Consider the following 17,297-nt stretch of genomic DNA (forward strand, 5'->3'; position numbering starts at 1 on the left):
TGTCCACATTACTTCTTTCCATATAAAGAGGTAGTTATTTCCCATTCTGATTTTTGCAGCAATATGGTCCTCATTTATCTGCTTTACCACATAGATGTGTTAATGGATTTCCCGGTCATAAAAAGTTGAAGCTCTAAGACTTGAATGCAAACTCTGAGACAAGCGCAATGCATCTCCATGTACATCCCGCTGACATTGCTGATGGGAAAGGACCTATAAAATGCAGTTTTTAAGAACTGCCAGAGTACACAATTTTCTACATGCACGGGCTCAATTTAAGAAAATTTCTTACAGTAGATGCCTGACTTGGGGCCTATGGTTGCCTTTCCATTACCTGGAGAATCGCCAAAAATGCTCCTTTGAACACAGACACATGCAGGCATATTATGTTTGCAAATACAGTCTGAGTCTCTAGAACTTCTTTGCCCCCCTGCCCCAGGATATTTCAATTAAACAAAACCCTCCAAGCATTCAATACTATGAAATTACCTTCAGCCCTAAAAATAACTGTTGCCTAGTTCATACAACTCAGAAACATATACACCAGTCAGAAAAGGATGCATATTTTAAATTCTGTCCCAAAAATAAATGCAGCTCTATGTAGTCCTTTGTCCTGTATATGAATGAAAAAACTCTGCATTTCTTAAATATCTATATAACTATAGAGAAAATATTTCTTTGGGTAATATAGCATATTTACATGTCTGTCACACAGAAAAGAGACACATTTTCATGATGATAATTTAATTATTGTATGACATTGTCACTTATTCCACCAGAGACATTATTTCCTAAAACTGAACTAATAACCCCAAAATTTACTGTTTTCTTTTAAAAAAGTAGCTTCTAATTAATATTTATGATGATCCTGTAGACTATTGTAACTACTTAGTAAAATGAGGTGTGTATTAAACTTATATTTCTTAACATAGCACATCCACAATATCAGGTTTTACTATATTTACTGCAGATAACAAGGAACGATGGAACAAAACTGAATGAAAGCTTAACAATTTTGTTAGTTTCATACAAGGCACTAATAAAAAGAAAAAATGGCCATAACAAAAAAGTACACATTTTGAAATTAAATCACATTGGAGATTAAATTATCCAACTATTTATCCAATTAGGATTATCTTTCATGGAACAGGAAATAAAGTAAATGTGATCAAACAATATAAATAGCTTTTTTTTTCTCTTTATCTTGCTGACAAGATAGACTTATTAATTTAGATTTTTCCATGAACTCAATACAGCTTCATAGCAAGCCCAAAGCACAATTGTCACACTGGAAGCTTTTGCTTCTGCAGTTTTAGAAGCCTGCTCTCTAGTATGCTTCATGAAGGTAAAATCACTCTTTTCAGAAGCAGCTTACCCATACAATCAGAAAAACTTCTGAGTATATTTATATCTAAATACTTTCCTGTGAGAATAGTTAAACTTCTCACCTGCTGTTTCTGAAGAGTAAATTTATTTCTTTTACTTTTCTATTTCACTGTGCCTCAAGCACTATTTTGCCATGACTGTATCACTGTCTTGGAAAGGACCTGTTACCTCCTTCAAATCTTCAAATCTTATTCCAGAAAATATTAATTGCATGCATTGAGAGTGAGATCCATTCCTTTAACTTCCTTTATGTAACTACAACTCCGTAGTCGCATGACTAAGCACTTGTAAGGTGCAATTTATCTGATCTACTTTTGCCATCTACTTTAGGATGAGATGGATCACCCCTACAACTGCCTATTGCTGTCTGTTGAGTCTAAGGTGACTCTGATGCAAATGTCTACATTTGTTTCAATGAACTTCACACTGAAGATTTAATCTGGATGAGGGAACTGTTATAGCACAACTGACCTTCCAATATGAAATGCTGAATCTTTGCTAATAATTCTCCAAATTTACTAACTGGTGCTCAGGTCATAACAACCACTTATTGCCTTGTTTAGCAAATTTAACCATAACAATTAAAGTCTAGGGAAGCAGATATGGACTAATTATATTCCTGGTTGACAGACAAACATTACATTTTAGCTATAGGATGCAAGATTTTTTTCCCATGACAAGCAAAATTCTAGAAAAAAAAGCTTAGTGACCTGATTATAACTAAATGATCTGTTTCTGGTGTTCTGTGTGTTCCCAAAGCACAGTTTTATGAAAGCATTCCTTTAGCTTGAAATACGATGTGCTCCACATAGCACATTTGTCCTTAAGGCTGTATGATTATGCTTTTGCAAGCACCTAGACAGCACTTTTCACCTACAGATCTCAAACAAATTTACAAAAGTAGATATCTGTCACTGACAAGCATTTGTCTTATGTCCCACGATGTCAAAGTTGCATGCACAGTCTCATCATTAAAAGAAGTGCTATGTATCATACAATAAACAGTGATGTTCTGCAAAGAATCCTCCTGGTCTGAAGTTAATGTTTATCTTATTTTCATTTTTGCAATACTTTCAGAAAGGAAACACATCCACCTAGGAATATACTCATTCAGTTTACACTAAGAGAAAAGTACATATTAATAATAATATAAAAGTAAAAAAAACAGCCCAGTGTTTAATCTGTTAAACAATAGAAAAATTCTTATGAACTACTGATACTGTCATTGAACTGGAGAGAGTTTGAGAACAAGCTTGCTCTGGCTTTTTCACCCTATGATTTGGAATCTGCTCACAGTACTGCCAGCTTAACCAAAAAGGATTAACTCTCATATCCAACTGAGAACACAGATAATTCTCAGTAATTGGTAAAAAATGAAGATGAATGGGGCTGAGAGATAAGGAGCAATTAGCTCATCAGCAGTTACAGCTGTGCACTCAATCCGGATCCATCTCTTGAGTCTCGGCCCCTTTTAAAGAACCCAGGCAGAATAAGCACAGGACACCCCCTCCCAAAAAATTGCCATGCCTGCCCATCATTCCTCTGTCTTCCATTTTATTTCCATGCTATACAAAGACACCTGTCATAGCATTCTGTGTAAATTACTACCTCTCCCAGGACCTGTATCTACAGCCAATCTCCTTTTACATTAAAAAAAAAAAAAAAAAAAAAAAAAAGAAAGGAAAAAAGCCCCAAACCCAAAACCCGGAAACTAAATGACTACTGTAGACACTTTTAAGTTCCCTGTCAATCGTTTCCAATCGTTTCATTACAGCAGCATCATCTGTTTGAAAATATAAGCAATTCCCTCATCTAATTATAGGGAGGATTTGAGGTTCATTAACATTGCCAAGGCAGAGAATCAGATGTGCAACTGCAGAGCTGTGCTCAGTGGCCTGCATTCTCTGTTTCCTTTTATTTGCTTTTTCAAGGTCTCCAAGACTTTTTCCTGAAACCATAAAAGTATTTCTTTCCCTTAAAATAGACATGTGTGTTTAGAAAAAGGAAATTACTGCATTTTGTACTGTTCTATTATTGGGCAAGGTCACCGGAGAAAAATAATTTCATCTAAATCATTTTATCTCTGATTCTGGATGAAAAAAAATTGCAGAATACAAGCAAGCTTTAGTTTTGAATAACACATCACAGGAAGTCTTGTATTTGTCTCATCATTTTAAATATTGCAAGGTAATGCACATGAAGAGGAAACCTAACATGCCAAGAAAATATCTTAATTTTCAACACATTTTGTGGTTGTTTATGGATTAACATGCTAGCCAAGTGTAAAATGTTGCCTCGTATTTCCTAACCGTGTTTAGAAATTAAGAACACCAAAGTCTTCATGATTGCTTCACTTCCTTAAAGAAATAATAGCATTTTTTTTGTATGAATGTCGTTTAAACAATGACATTTTCTTGGGACATCTGTTTTGAGATCACATTTTGAATAGATATGAACTCATTTCCTACTAAGCAAGTAATTTACTATTGTTGATAGTTGTTTACAAGTTTTATGAGTCATATTTTAGCAAGTGGCAAAGGTCTTAACAAATCCTTTGAGTATTCCCTAAAGTGTATGCATAGTGTTTTCATTATATAAAATGTTCGGGAAGCAAAAGTATACGGACTGTTCTTCACTTCCTACCAAGTTATAGATAGCAAACTCTAGCCCACAAAAATAGCTTTTAAGAGGTATTTATTTTCAAAGGCTTTTATCTTTTGCTGCTGCAGGTTAATGAAGTAGGACAGCAGGGCAGTAAGTACTTAAGCAGCGAGGAAATGATTGAGCTGCTTTACCTATCCATTGCTTCAGAGCATCAGATGGTAAACATACAACTGATCCTAATATCACACTAAGATGCTAATATGACAAGAGTAGAACCTCAGCAGTGAAATTTAAAATTTGACCTTGCCAGTCTCCTTCTTTTCATTCTGCAATTAGTTTAAAAAACCAAACCAAATTAAAAAAAAAAAAAAGAAGAAAAAAAACCACCAAATCCAACAACAGCAACAAAAAAAATCCCCAACACAGAGCACAATCCTTCTTTTCCCTTTGCTGCCCTACGAATTCATTTTTTAGACAAAACCCCAATAATTTATCTATCCTGCATGTTGTATGTAGGATTGCCACTAAAAAGAACCTGGGACATTTTTCCTTCTTATCTGCAATGTAGCTCATATCAGCCAAGCTGTCACAAGACAGTACTTGATATAAACAAGAGATTGCAAAGACATCTCAGTAATCAATATTAGGATGGCTACAGTATGGAAGCCCCAACCACTGCATATCATTTGTCTCAGCATCTATTTCTATGACCAAATGAAGCATTAATTCAAATCATAAATCTATGGTGATTTAAATCTGGGAATGAGCACCTGCCTGCTTTAATGATTTATTTTGTACATTTCAGTAAGCAGGAGATTTGTCCATATGAACTGACAGGTCACCTTCAGATGCCAGTAGCAGACTGTTTATCACCATGCAGACTAGCATCTCATCTTAGCAAGTAAATATTAAACTAAAAGAATCCAATTGATTGTGGATGGGGGAGAAAGGCGTTGCAGCCATATATTTTACTCAGTGTGCTAATACCTCACTCTGATTCCTCTGTAATTTCTTTTTTTTTTTTTCCCTTCTAAAATGATAATTCTGGTGGGAGGATGCAAGCTCAAGGTTACCAGCAAAACAGAAAGATATAAAATAATTACTTATTAGTATCATTGGCTTCCTTTAACTCCCTTCATTCACTAACCTTTTGGCCATTGCTTCAAAGGACCAAGTTAATAAATTTGTGTAGTGCACTGTATAATTATACAATGCTTGACTACAAGAATTACTTCTGTAATTCACATTAAGCATTTGATTAAATCCAAAAAGCAAGACAATTCAGAAGTAAACCTGACATGTCAATACGATAAGATAAATAAAATAAGGGCCCTTATTTTATTTATCCACCTTTATGAAAGCATTGGAGCACAGGATGGTAAATCCACACCCACCATAATTCCTGCTACATATGGGCTAGGATGACTCAGTTAAGTTTTTAGTCTGGTTGGATCATTTGTTCCTTTTCAGTTTGGTCAGGCACACAAGCTAATTTAAAATGTAAACTAAAATCAGGTTGTTTTCTTTTGTTTTATTCTTTCCTCCTGTCAACATTCAGTAATGTAATATTTCGTATTCTTCCCTAGCAAGCTGTAATTTAAAACATTACTGGTATATGGACTTGATAATATTTATTTGAAAATACATAAATAAACACTCTCCTGAAAAAATGCAGGAGAAGAAAGTGTACGTACTTACTACAAGCAACACCTTTGAAATATGAGTTCTTGTCAAGATAATACAGTGTGCTAATTTTCAAAAATGCAACTAATAAACAAAGAACTTAACTCTTCATGAACCTAATAATACCCTGTCATTAGTAGCATAGGAGTCACTTCTCTGATTTCATATGCATGACCAACACTGGACACTAGAAAGGGTTCACTATTAAAAAAAAAACAAATAAATCAAATTGCTCTTGAGAAATCCTCTGCATGAAGGGTGCAGCTCAAGACAAGATGCACAGACAAGAAAACTGTATTTTCAGAACCATTCCTCATGCAATGGAGACAACTGGAAAGCTATTCACTCTATGCAGAAGAGCCATTTTTTTCTGTACAAAATTAACTCAATTCTTCATTCAGTTAAATTGGGAAATTAACTGAAGCTAACAAGTAAGTTAAGGGGCTGAGAGGAAATTTTGACAATGACAATAAATAATCTTGCTTCACTAAGTTTGCCCTACTAAAATAGCTAGAATGTATTTTCTTAAATAGGGAAAATGATTAGGCTGTCTAAGAGCATATTAGTTATCTAAATTTTGCCTAAAACAAGGATTTCAAAAATATTTCAAAATAGATATTTGTCTTTTTTATTCAGAGGAAGTTCAGATATTCCTTCTATCCACTCTTCTACAAATACTCTGTGTGGTTTAGATGCTGATTAATTTTCCCATCCCCATGGATGCACGTGGTTTATAACTAGAACTGCCAAGCAGAATAGCAGCTCCACAAACCAGTATATTTGAACATTTTATTCCACATAATGGATTCATCTAAGCCTGAAAATCTAAATTAGCTTCTAGTTCTAGTGCACACTCTTTATCTTCTCGGCTTGTATTTACCCTGTTCACCCTTTGTCATTACTTCACTTTTCTCCCAGTGTGCTAGAGGCCAACTGGTCCTTCCACTTCATTTGTACCTATCTCCTCCTTCCAGATTTCAAAGACACCTGCACTCTACCCTCTCTTGTTTTTTCTCCAAGAGAACAATCTTTACACTTGTATTAGAGTAACTGCATATGTTGGTATCTCAGTAATTTAAGACTATTTTCTTCACCATCATAGAGGTATTTTTTAAGCCTTTATTTAAAAGGAAAACAAAACCAATCATATAATCTCCTTGCGCAGTAATGCACACATATTGTTGCTATTTACAGTAGTATGTACCCAAGTGATCCTGAACTTTGAACTGCAATTCATATTATTTCTAAATAATACCCTACTCATGCCTACTGAACTGTACAGAAACACTGTCCTCAAACATGTATTTCTTTATGTTAAGGCTAGTGCATACCCTCAGATTAATTCCAAATGTATTTAGAAGATGAAAAGCTAAAAAAAAAAAAAAAAAATCTGGACAAAGGGCCAAAATAAAAACAAAAAGCCTATCTGAGGCCATTTGATTCCAGTATACACCCAGTCTTCTGAATGTACCTCTTGTCATTGAATTTCTGTTGCTGAGTTAATACTGTCGCAACATGATAAAAGGATCCAATACAATGAAATGGCATAACAAAACATTTTACAGCAGACACACACAGATGATTAAAGATTTAATCAACAACAACAAAAGTTATCCTAGCTTTGAAGTATGCTTTAGCAAAACAAATTGTCCAAACAAATGAATAAAGTATATTGAAACAATTCTTTTTTGAAAAAGAACAAGAGTTGCTGATGGCTGCTTAAGAAATGGAAAAAAATGTTAACTACATTTTAAGAACGTGTTTATTAAAATAAAATATGATACGAACTGCAGAGCATGGCAGAATTTATTGTGTATGTATGTTTTCCTTTTGTCACAGGGCACATGAAAGTATGAAATATTTTGCTTTCAAGCTTGTGTTCTGAATTACCTAAAGTCAATACCCAGCACACTGAGCAGGAGACATTGTTAAATTTCACTTTGACACCATCATCTGTCACTCCACCTGTACTTTGAAAAATGAACTCTAAGCAATCAAACCACTTTCTTTCATGGAAAATATTAACTGGAGTCTGCAAAAGTAGCCTGTGAAGAAAAGAATGTTTTTGTAATAGTAACAGCAACACTGAATGGTGTGTAAAGGTCAGGTACAAAATAAAACTGAAAACATTAAGAAAAGGAAAACAAATATGCAACTTTTTACACCAAATCAAAGCTTAAGAAGGAAGTTCAGAAAGATTACCATTTTAATAAAATATCTCAGTATTATGGACATATAATAATGCTATGTCTGAAACTTACCAACACTTGAATTCAGATCTCCATTTTCAGAGTCTGCTCCATGCTGGTTATTATTTGCATGATAGTTGGACATAGCTTCCAATTTGATTTTTTTCACTTTCATTGCTTCTGCTATGGCAGCATTGGTGGCAGCTGCTGCTGCTGCAGCTGCTGCTGTCAGACCTGCAAAGAAGTATAAAAAAAAATTTAATATTCATTATTCTATGAGTCTCCATTATTGTAGGGACTGTTATTATTCCTTCATGCTTGTTACAAGAACAGAGAGCACTGCAGAGTTTTATTCCTCTTATTGGCTTTGAAAACTATCAACTTTTTCAAGTAAAATGTTTCACACTCTATTTAGATAATTACTCCTATACATTCATCTAAACTTTAACTTGGTGTCCAGTAAGTGCATTCATAATAAAACCACAACTAGATGCAGCTACAAATAGATGCAGTCAAAAATCTAATTTAGCTTCAAAATGGTGTCCTGTCTGACTATGAATAGGTGAATAACCATACTTAGAAAAAAATTCCCATCAGATCTTTAATTTTAGTAATGCTAAAGAAAACAGAAATAACAGGTCTATAATTTCTGAGTAACAGATTATAGAAGTCAGGCATTTCTCATTTCATACATAATAGCAAGGAGATGTAATTTTTCTAGGAAGCATTTCTAGAAAAAAATAATGCAGAACATTATTCTGCTCTCCTCAGACTGTAAGGCATTAAAGTATTTATCAATGAGGAGAGGAAGTATTACCCACTTAATTCCAATCCCAAAATCACCTACAGGCAATTCAAGTGCTCTTCCTACCAAACCAAGTTTCTGCCATCCAGCCATTTACAAGAATGTTCTACAAACCCAGAAAAATTTCTCTTTTTCAAGAGCAACTAGGGAACTGGTTCAGTTCTCCCGTTGCCTTCAAAACTCAAAATTAGACACAGCCTTTAACCAAAGTCACAAGCATCAGTTTTTGCCCTCTTCCCTGAGGCAGGGTAATTCTCCTGTGGTCTCCAAGCCCTGCTCATGCCCACCCAGATCCCTCTGCCCCAGCCTGGGTGGCAGCAGAGAGAAGACAGTGTCAAAACTTCACAAGAGCTGTCTCCCCCCCACAACTGATGCAGGGGCAGAGATGGAAATGATAGAGAACTAAATCTAAGAAACAAAAGAGAAGGCAACAAAGCAGGTAAGTTTAATGCATTGATGCACTCTCAGCCCTCAGCCTGTGATGCCACATGAAGAGAACAGACCCTCAGTCATTTTGAATCAAGATTCTTGCCCTGAATGTGGAGAAGGCTTGAAAAACTCCATGTAATTAGTTTGAAGGTGCCTGTTTGTCTGATTTTCAGCTACTCTGAGAGGTGTGAAGTGTCCTACGGATCTCAAGAGGAACTAACGCCACAATTTACTATTCTAAGGCTGCTGTCTAGCATAGGAAGACTGCAATTTAGCAGGAAAGACCAAATAAGCAAATAATCCCAGGCCACTGAGGTAAATATTGCTAGCACCATTGCTTCCCAGGGTCCTTTGTTGTCTCCTTTGACTCCTTACATGGAAAACAAGTTCACTTTTGCCATGTTTTTGGCTAGCGATAGGGAGGGACAGAAGGCAAATTCCAGCAGGGAAAAAGCAGAAGGTGAGCAGACATCAGGAAATCTATGAGGTGGCATAAGAGGTGCCTTTGAATATATTGTTGCTTGACTGAAGGTTGTTTTCCCTTATTGTTTTGCATGACCACATAAAGATTAGCAAACAGTTCCAGCCTCCCAACCCTCCTCACAGGCTGACTTCTAACACCTCCAAGTGTAATGAGAATTACTGACCAAGTGATAATTACAGATCAATATTCTTTACAAAAGTGCTGTTTCAGGTAGATGTACCAAAAACCAAAAATAAATGAGAAGATGAATAAATATGAGGGTTTATTTTTATTTTAGCTTCTGCTACTATCACAAATTGTGCAAGTTCTGATCTTAAAAAGATATTGACAATAACATGGATCGCTTCCAATTATATTTTTACCTTAGAGGAAGGATATGAAGCCATACATTATACAAATTTGGTTACAGTCCCTAAATTTGGCCACAGAAAAAGGGATGGTGCACCTCTGAACTTTGGTTTGCATCCGGTGCTCATTAAACAACACAATAACCTATACTTCCTTTTTTAATATATGTATACATCCCTGAAAAGCTAAACCTAGCATTTTTAAAGAACAATTATTTGGAGGAATATCCTGGTACATTATATTCAATGACTACAACAGCAGGCCTCAAATTTTTGGTTGCGACTACACTTTTACACCAGCAGTTTTAAAGTGCTTCCAAGTGCTGGGATAAATTACATATGAAAGAGATGCTGGACAAAGGACTTGTGACACCACCTGCAATTATTTTCTTTCATTGGAATAATGACCTGGATGCAGAATCCCTGAAATAAAAATCCTCTTTTGCTACAAAATTTGCAAAAAAAGAGTATGCTCTTTGGATGGGGACTGAGAAACTAAAATACTAATTGCTTAGTTCTATAGTAAGATTTTTGCAAGATAATGCTTGTGGCAAAAAAATGATAATTTTAAACAGTAGGAATTAAACTAATAATTTCATTCCTTCTCTTACAATCACAGAAGTGACTGAAATGATTAGTTTGCCATACAGCAATTAATGGAAACCATACAAATCTGAAATGTGTGTAAGCACTGGTGCAAGTAAGGAGGGAAATGGAAGGAATAATGCTCAGAACTCTAGCTTAATGGTGGTCCTTACAGCAATTCCAGTCTACAGCACAGTTTCTCCTTTACTGCTGCTTTTTCCTATCCCCTGAGCAAGTGGCAAGGGAGGCCCAAAGCCACTTATCAGAGCCAATTGCTTTATAATGACTGGTGCACTGTGGTGTACCAGAACTTCTGCATAGGGCCCAACTTATCTTTCTTAACTCACTAGTATAGGCAGGGAAATATATTGTAAGCAGAAGTTAATACACCACTATGTATCTATATTTATATTTTAAAATACTAAGTTTTAAAGTCCCAGTACGGGTACATACACAGGGAAGTAACTGGGATTTTAAAAAAATTTATTATTTGAAAAAGCTGTTGGATGTAAACATTATTTAAGATCAATTTACTCTTACAATAAGTAGCCAAGGAATTTCCAAGGTGCACACTTCTCTACACTACAGAAATGTTACCTTCAAAAATGAGATAACTAAATGTAACCTACAAACTCAACTGAAATGAAAGAAATAAGGACCACACCAAATAGCCACGTAGGTATTTTTTGTTCTTTACAAATATTTATTTGAACAGTTAAAAAGTATTCAGGCCAAAATATTCAGTGGATTAAAGGCAATGGTAGTTGTCATTAATATTCTGAAATTGATAAGTTGTTTATGTCTGGCATTCTTCCTGCTGATTATGCAGTGAGACAGGCAGCTTTATAAATATCTCATCACTCCATCGTCACACAAATTTCATCGACAGTGCTCATGCACAGCTATTAGCAATATGAATCTAACCATTACAAGAGGAATGAAAATCGAACATGTGGCATTAATACGCAGTCCTGGTTCCTAACCATCTGATAGGCAGATGGTGTAAAGCGGATTCTCCAGCTGAAATGAAGGGGCACATCATTTAAAACCTTGTTTGCATTCTAACTGATATCAGTGCCATATTGATATACATGATACATCATGGCAGTATTTGAACAATCTAGTTTGTTTCAGTCATAAATGTTTACAGCCTTGTTTTTTATCTTTAGAAGCATGTTCTGAGGAGCGTATTTTTAATTTATGAAACCTATTGTTTACTTCTGTTGAACCAGAAGATTAGCAAAGAGCAGGAATATTAAATTACCACAACCACAGCAATATAACTAAGATGGATGAATAAAGTATGGTTTTTCAATATGTTTGTAAAGGAATTAAAAAATTAGCCTAGACATTTTATGCATTAAATACATTTATTCATTTAAACCTTACAGCTTTTTTCCCATGTGACATACTTAGAACTTTAATGCTTTATAAAGCCATTCATTTAAATCTCTTACTGCGTGCAATTAATCTTGTCCAACAATTTAATTCAAAAGGCAAAACATCAGAAAGTAAAGTTCGATTCAACCATCACGCTTCTGAAGTAATCTCCGTATTGCTGACAGTTCCTATAGACTCATCAGCAAAAGTCTGTTCAAGGTGTCTTGCAGGAGCCGTATGAATTTGAATTACAGCTCAATTGAATGCTCGCCAAGCCTTAGCAGGAACTCAGGAACAAGAAGCAGAACACCAAAAGAGAGCGCAAAGGATCCTTTCCTACTAAGACCTTCTCTCTTCTGTCACTAGATTACTTTGGCCTGTTGGGTGTGTTTGTAGCTGTTAATTATGTTAATAAAGTTGCAGCCTGCTGTCTCTGCCAAATATAATCATAAGCTTTCCCCTGCCAAGTCCTGGTCTAATTTACACCCGTGCAACTCTACTGAAGTCAGAATTTCATGGGTGAGAATGAGACCAGAAGTATGCCCAGTATGTGTGGTCTCTAACGCTGAAAAATGAGTGAATGAAACAGAAAACAATGACAAAAAAACCACAGCATCTTCAGAAAACAATTCTGTTCTAAAAGCAAAGTCCCCAAGAGAGCTGTCATATATCATGACAGGTTTTCAAAATGTATACGAATTACTGGTGGGCACTAAATCACATCCAGGGTTTCTGCCTTCCAACAAATAGTATTGCCTGCCTGCCTTAAGAGAAAGCTCTTAAAACTTTCCGTTTTGATGGGGTGAACAGCTTACAACACATCCTATTTGTGAAGCAAAATAGAAAAGGACCTGTGAGTGGAACTTTTTCAGACTTGAATATGTCTCAAAACACACATTTTTTAACTGCATCCCTAAACTTCATCCTGGGACAAATTACAGAATTATTTAATTGATCTTAATTCACTTTTAACTTCCTTCACATAATTATGCCTAAGAACAATAACAATTCCTAATAGTCATTCCAAATATTTCCTTGATGCAACTATTAGCTTCTATTATATTTTATTTTATATATGTCTATATACATATATTTATGGCTACTTACAAAATTCAGTAACATGTGTATTTACATAAGCTCCTTCTTTAGGACTTTTACAACATTTTCAAGAAACTTTACCTTTGTCATCACAGAACAGGCAGAAAACCAAAATACAACTGTCAGCAGTGTGTTACATTTAATTTTAATTTATTTGCTGGAAAGTTCATTCTGCAGAAACGCTTTACTCATTGTATGGGAGGAGTTCCAAATCTCATCTCAATTCTGCAAGAACTCCTTTCAATATTTCAAATTAATGCTTAATCCTTTTGCTTGGAGTTTATTTCAATGGTACTGACTTGAAAAAAATGCAAGCCCTTTCTTGATTTAATACCAGATTTCATATTGTGGTTCTTACTTTGGCAAAATTCCTACTAAAATCTGCAAAAAATCTTCCTCAGAAAGAAAGGCAGGGTTACCTCCTAGGACCTGACCCCGACCACTGTAGGTTATTGCACTGGTTTCACGGGTTTCAGAAGTTCAGGTACAAGTTTTTGGTAGCTTATTATGCTGCTGCCTAGTTATTTCAAATGAAATAGGATCCTAACCTTAGTCTCTGATCTAATGGGTGTTTTATATAGTGTGATACATAAAACAAGAAGGGGAAAGCAATCTGCAGGAGGACAGAGGTCTGATTACATAGACTGGATTGCAGAAAGGAGAACTTCACCATAATGTTCCGCTAAAATATACTGAGTTTCGCTAAAAGAATTCTTTATGTTTAATGTATGCCCAGAATCTCAGAGTTATCCAGAAACCTTATTTTTGCTAAGCTGTCTGGACTGATCCAACGTAACAAGCTTGGTATATCCTAAAAATTTCATTACATGTTATTTTCGGATAATCAAAAAAATCCTTGTCTGGTCCCCATAGCTATATTTTCCTGATCAACTAGAGTGGTTCAGCATAAACTGCTCATCTAGATAATTTTTTAGTATCTCTTAAAGGCCTATTATTAAAGGTATCATTTTAATAAAAAAACCCCAAAAAACAACTGGACTTCAAATATTGCTAAAGAAGGAGTACTTAGAAAAAAAATCGTCCATGGTTTAGACTGGTGCAACTAAACTGAAGCTGACAGTCTTGCACTGGGAGAAAACCAGTATATGTGAAGTTCAAACCATCTGTTGTTCATCAGTCTAATCAGACCTTTTTCCTGTAACTACTCCTAACTTGTAATATGAATTTTGAGGCCTGGGTATAGCATTTAAGATAAACAAGCAAAAGAGGTAAATTTCCACAGCAAGGCTTGAACCTAAAAATCTTTCTCATTAACATGTGCCCTCCACAATTAATAACATTGTTGCAGAAATAAACATTGATGTGGAAAGCAGTAGTGTCCTTCTGTTTTATTAACACTGCATTTTTTAAAATAGATCTACTAGTAAGTCGAACAATGCTTCAAAAATGTGCAAATGGAATTATTTTATCACTAATATTTGCCATTTATGGAATTGACCGACTTACATTTTGTCAAGTTATTCTTTCTAGTGGACGTATTCCTTTGTACTGAAGAGTAAAAAGTGAAATCACAAAGTGTATTTCAAATATCACAACAAATTACTAACTGCTACAGCTTCATGGGGCTTTGTAATCTGTGAATTTACTATTGGCTTGGTGCAATTGTGACAGAATTAAACAATGTATGTTGCATAACTGCCTGGCTATACTGCAGTTTTCAGCAACAATTTAAAATCCTACTGGAATGCACACAGCCACAATACAATACAATTAAGAGAGAACATTCTTTCTTAAACAACAGTCATCTTTTCAAAAGCAATAGATTCTCAGTTCTCATTCAGTCTGTTGCATTATTCATTTCATGTGCAACCTCATGCTGGACCATAAATTGTTACTTTATCTAATCAAAGGCGACTTAACTCCACAGAAGGTCAAAGGTTTAATTTTGTGAAGTATTATCTTACGCTATGAGTTTAACGGAAAAATAGAAGAAGAAAAACAGCCAAGAAACTGGTAATAAATGAACCTTTATTGCCTCAGGCACTGGCCTAGTTAATAAACTTTCATTGAAGGTTTCTTTCAACTGTTATGGACAATGAGGTAAAAAAAATCTTAAATTACAGCCATGTGTGACTTTTAAAGCAGGCATTCTTTTTTATCTCAACCTTCCTAGCTTAGGAAAAAGACAAAGAGATTGTCTTCAATTTCTTAACCAAAAATGTATGCTTCTAAACAGATGAAAAAGTGCAGATCAAGCCTTTTAAAAGCAGAGGTCAGCTTTGAACAATATAAAAAATACTTTTCCTTAAGTGCCAAATCCTGATCCACAATCTCTTTAACCAAAAACCATGCAGTTCCCAAAAAAAAAGATATGTGGGAAAGCAAAACATATATGTACTGACAATATATTATGCTAACAATGATGGTTGGTTCCTGAAAGACTTTCTGTTTTACATTTGCATTGCTAGACTGCAATAATTGCTCTTCTTTAAGAGAATGACTTATTATGGGAACAACTTCCCTGCACTTTTTACAAATAGAAGCTCTTTTCTTCTTTTCATGTGTATTATCTCATGTTCTCACAATACTATTCTTGCTGTTAGGAGAAATTAAAAGGTTTAACATAATGACAGTTACTAGTGGTTATTGGTGCTCTGTGAATTTTCTTCATTTAATGTTCTTAGATTTTACTAAATACAATGTCTTTTATTGACATACTCTTTGGGACCAGCTTAGAGAAGTGTATTACAGTTGATGTTATACAGTCAAAAACAATAAGACCAGTAGTATTTAAAAAAAACCTTAGCCTTTAACTTAAGTCTAATTTATAACTAGATGGACACAACTAACTGTAAGTGCTATAGTTCAAAAATACTGAAAAGACGTGTTCGTGTCTGCAACAGCAGTAATGTAGCTAAATACTCATAATCTTTCAACCAGCAGGAGCTTTTGTAGTTTTTTTTATAAACCTAATCCACAGCTTGACACAGATCCTGGGGTAATGGCACACAGTTCTTTGATTAAACTAATATCTAAACACTGCTGAGGCAGTCTGATGGCCCCATGGAAGTGTTTCCCTACAACCTCCAAACTCAGCTTTGCAAACAGAACTGCCAAATTCTTTCCCACAGACCCACTGTAGTCCACGTGCCTAATCGTGTGAGTGAAATTTAACTTATCCATGTGTATAAGTATTTGTGGCACCAGAACAAGATCAGAATAAAATTAGATTTTAGCTGTGGACCACAATGGTATAATTTTAGCTTTGATAGCCTTCTGGTGGAATGGATGTGTTCCCAGAGGGACCTGTTCTCTGCACTGAGTCCACACACTGAAGAAACAGCCCACTAATATTTAGGTGATGTGTTATCAAAGGCTTCATGGATTTGGTCCTCAAGCAACACTTTTGCCCAAAGAAAGAAAGATTTGATTCGCACTTCTGGTGCACAAGAATAGTCAGCTACAGACTTATTTCAGGCTCCTGTCAACCTCAGGAAGTGAAAACAGCATTATTCCTAGTCATGGAAAGAGAAGGCAAGAATTTCAGGGCTCTAGCTAAGATGAAATATCATAGCTGCTGATTAGAGCAGTAGACCTTCAGCAAATGTCTAAAATATAAACTACTACTTCAAGATACTTTAAATAAGGTTTCCATTGGTTTATTCTTTAATAGAGTTAAAATATATTACACATATTAAAAAAACCCTAAAAAGTCTTTAAAGAACAATTTTGATCCTGTTTTGTCATATTTAGCTTTTAAAGTAGAGATTGTTTTGAATCCTTTTGCCCCTAAAAAGAAACTTTTATAATACAATATACATTAACAAATTCTATAACTGTTTTCTGATTATCTCTCTCTATTTGCAGTGTGCAAAGCAGGTTGTGCCAAGCATTAGAAAGACAGAAGTCAATAAAACGGTGGGAAAAAGTCCCAGAAATCCACTGGTTATTTCAAGACATTTGTACCCTTGTTTTAACACAGCAAGTTGAGTAAGAGAATTGTCACATTTCTGAATGTAAAGAATTCACCTGTAAGGGTCAGGAGAGTCCTCTCTCTTTCTTCACTCTTTTATTCACTAGAAGTGTTGTAACTTCAAGAGCTGCACTGTGGCTTTGGGGCTCTTTTTTTTCTCTTTTTCTTTTTCTTTTCTTTTTTAAGTTTCGTCAGATCCATTATGCATTACTCTGTGCCAGAGGCAAGGCATGGGGCTAAATGTACTGTTACAGCACAGTGATAGCAGAGTTTGTACTGTGATGCAGAACTGCGATACTGTACAAAGTAGCTGTGATAATGACTCACAGGTAACACTGTGTAGTCCTTTTTTCAGATGAAAAGGCAGTCAATT

The 17,297-nt window shown here is 35.2% G+C and overlaps 1 protein-coding gene across 5 annotated transcripts in view; it reads right to left on the reverse strand.

Annotated features, from left to right (window-relative positions):
• Positions 1 to 17,297, reverse strand: part of DACH1 (dachshund family transcription factor 1) — a 352,684-nt gene that overhangs the window by 162,031 nt on the left and 173,356 nt on the right. For all 5 annotated transcript variants that reach the window (XM_066545065.1, XM_066545064.1, XM_066545063.1 and 2 more), the window contains exon 3: positions 7,935 to 8,096. In XM_066545065.1, coding sequence (XP_066401162.1) covers positions 7,935 to 8,096 — 162 coding nt within the window. The remainder of the gene's footprint in view (positions 1 to 7,934; positions 8,097 to 17,297) is intronic.

Source organism: Molothrus aeneus, chromosome 2 (assembly GCF_037042795.1).
Source record: "Molothrus aeneus isolate 106 chromosome 2, BPBGC_Maene_1.0, whole genome shotgun sequence".
Lineage (NCBI taxonomy): Eukaryota > Metazoa > Chordata > Aves > Passeriformes > Icteridae > Molothrus > Molothrus aeneus.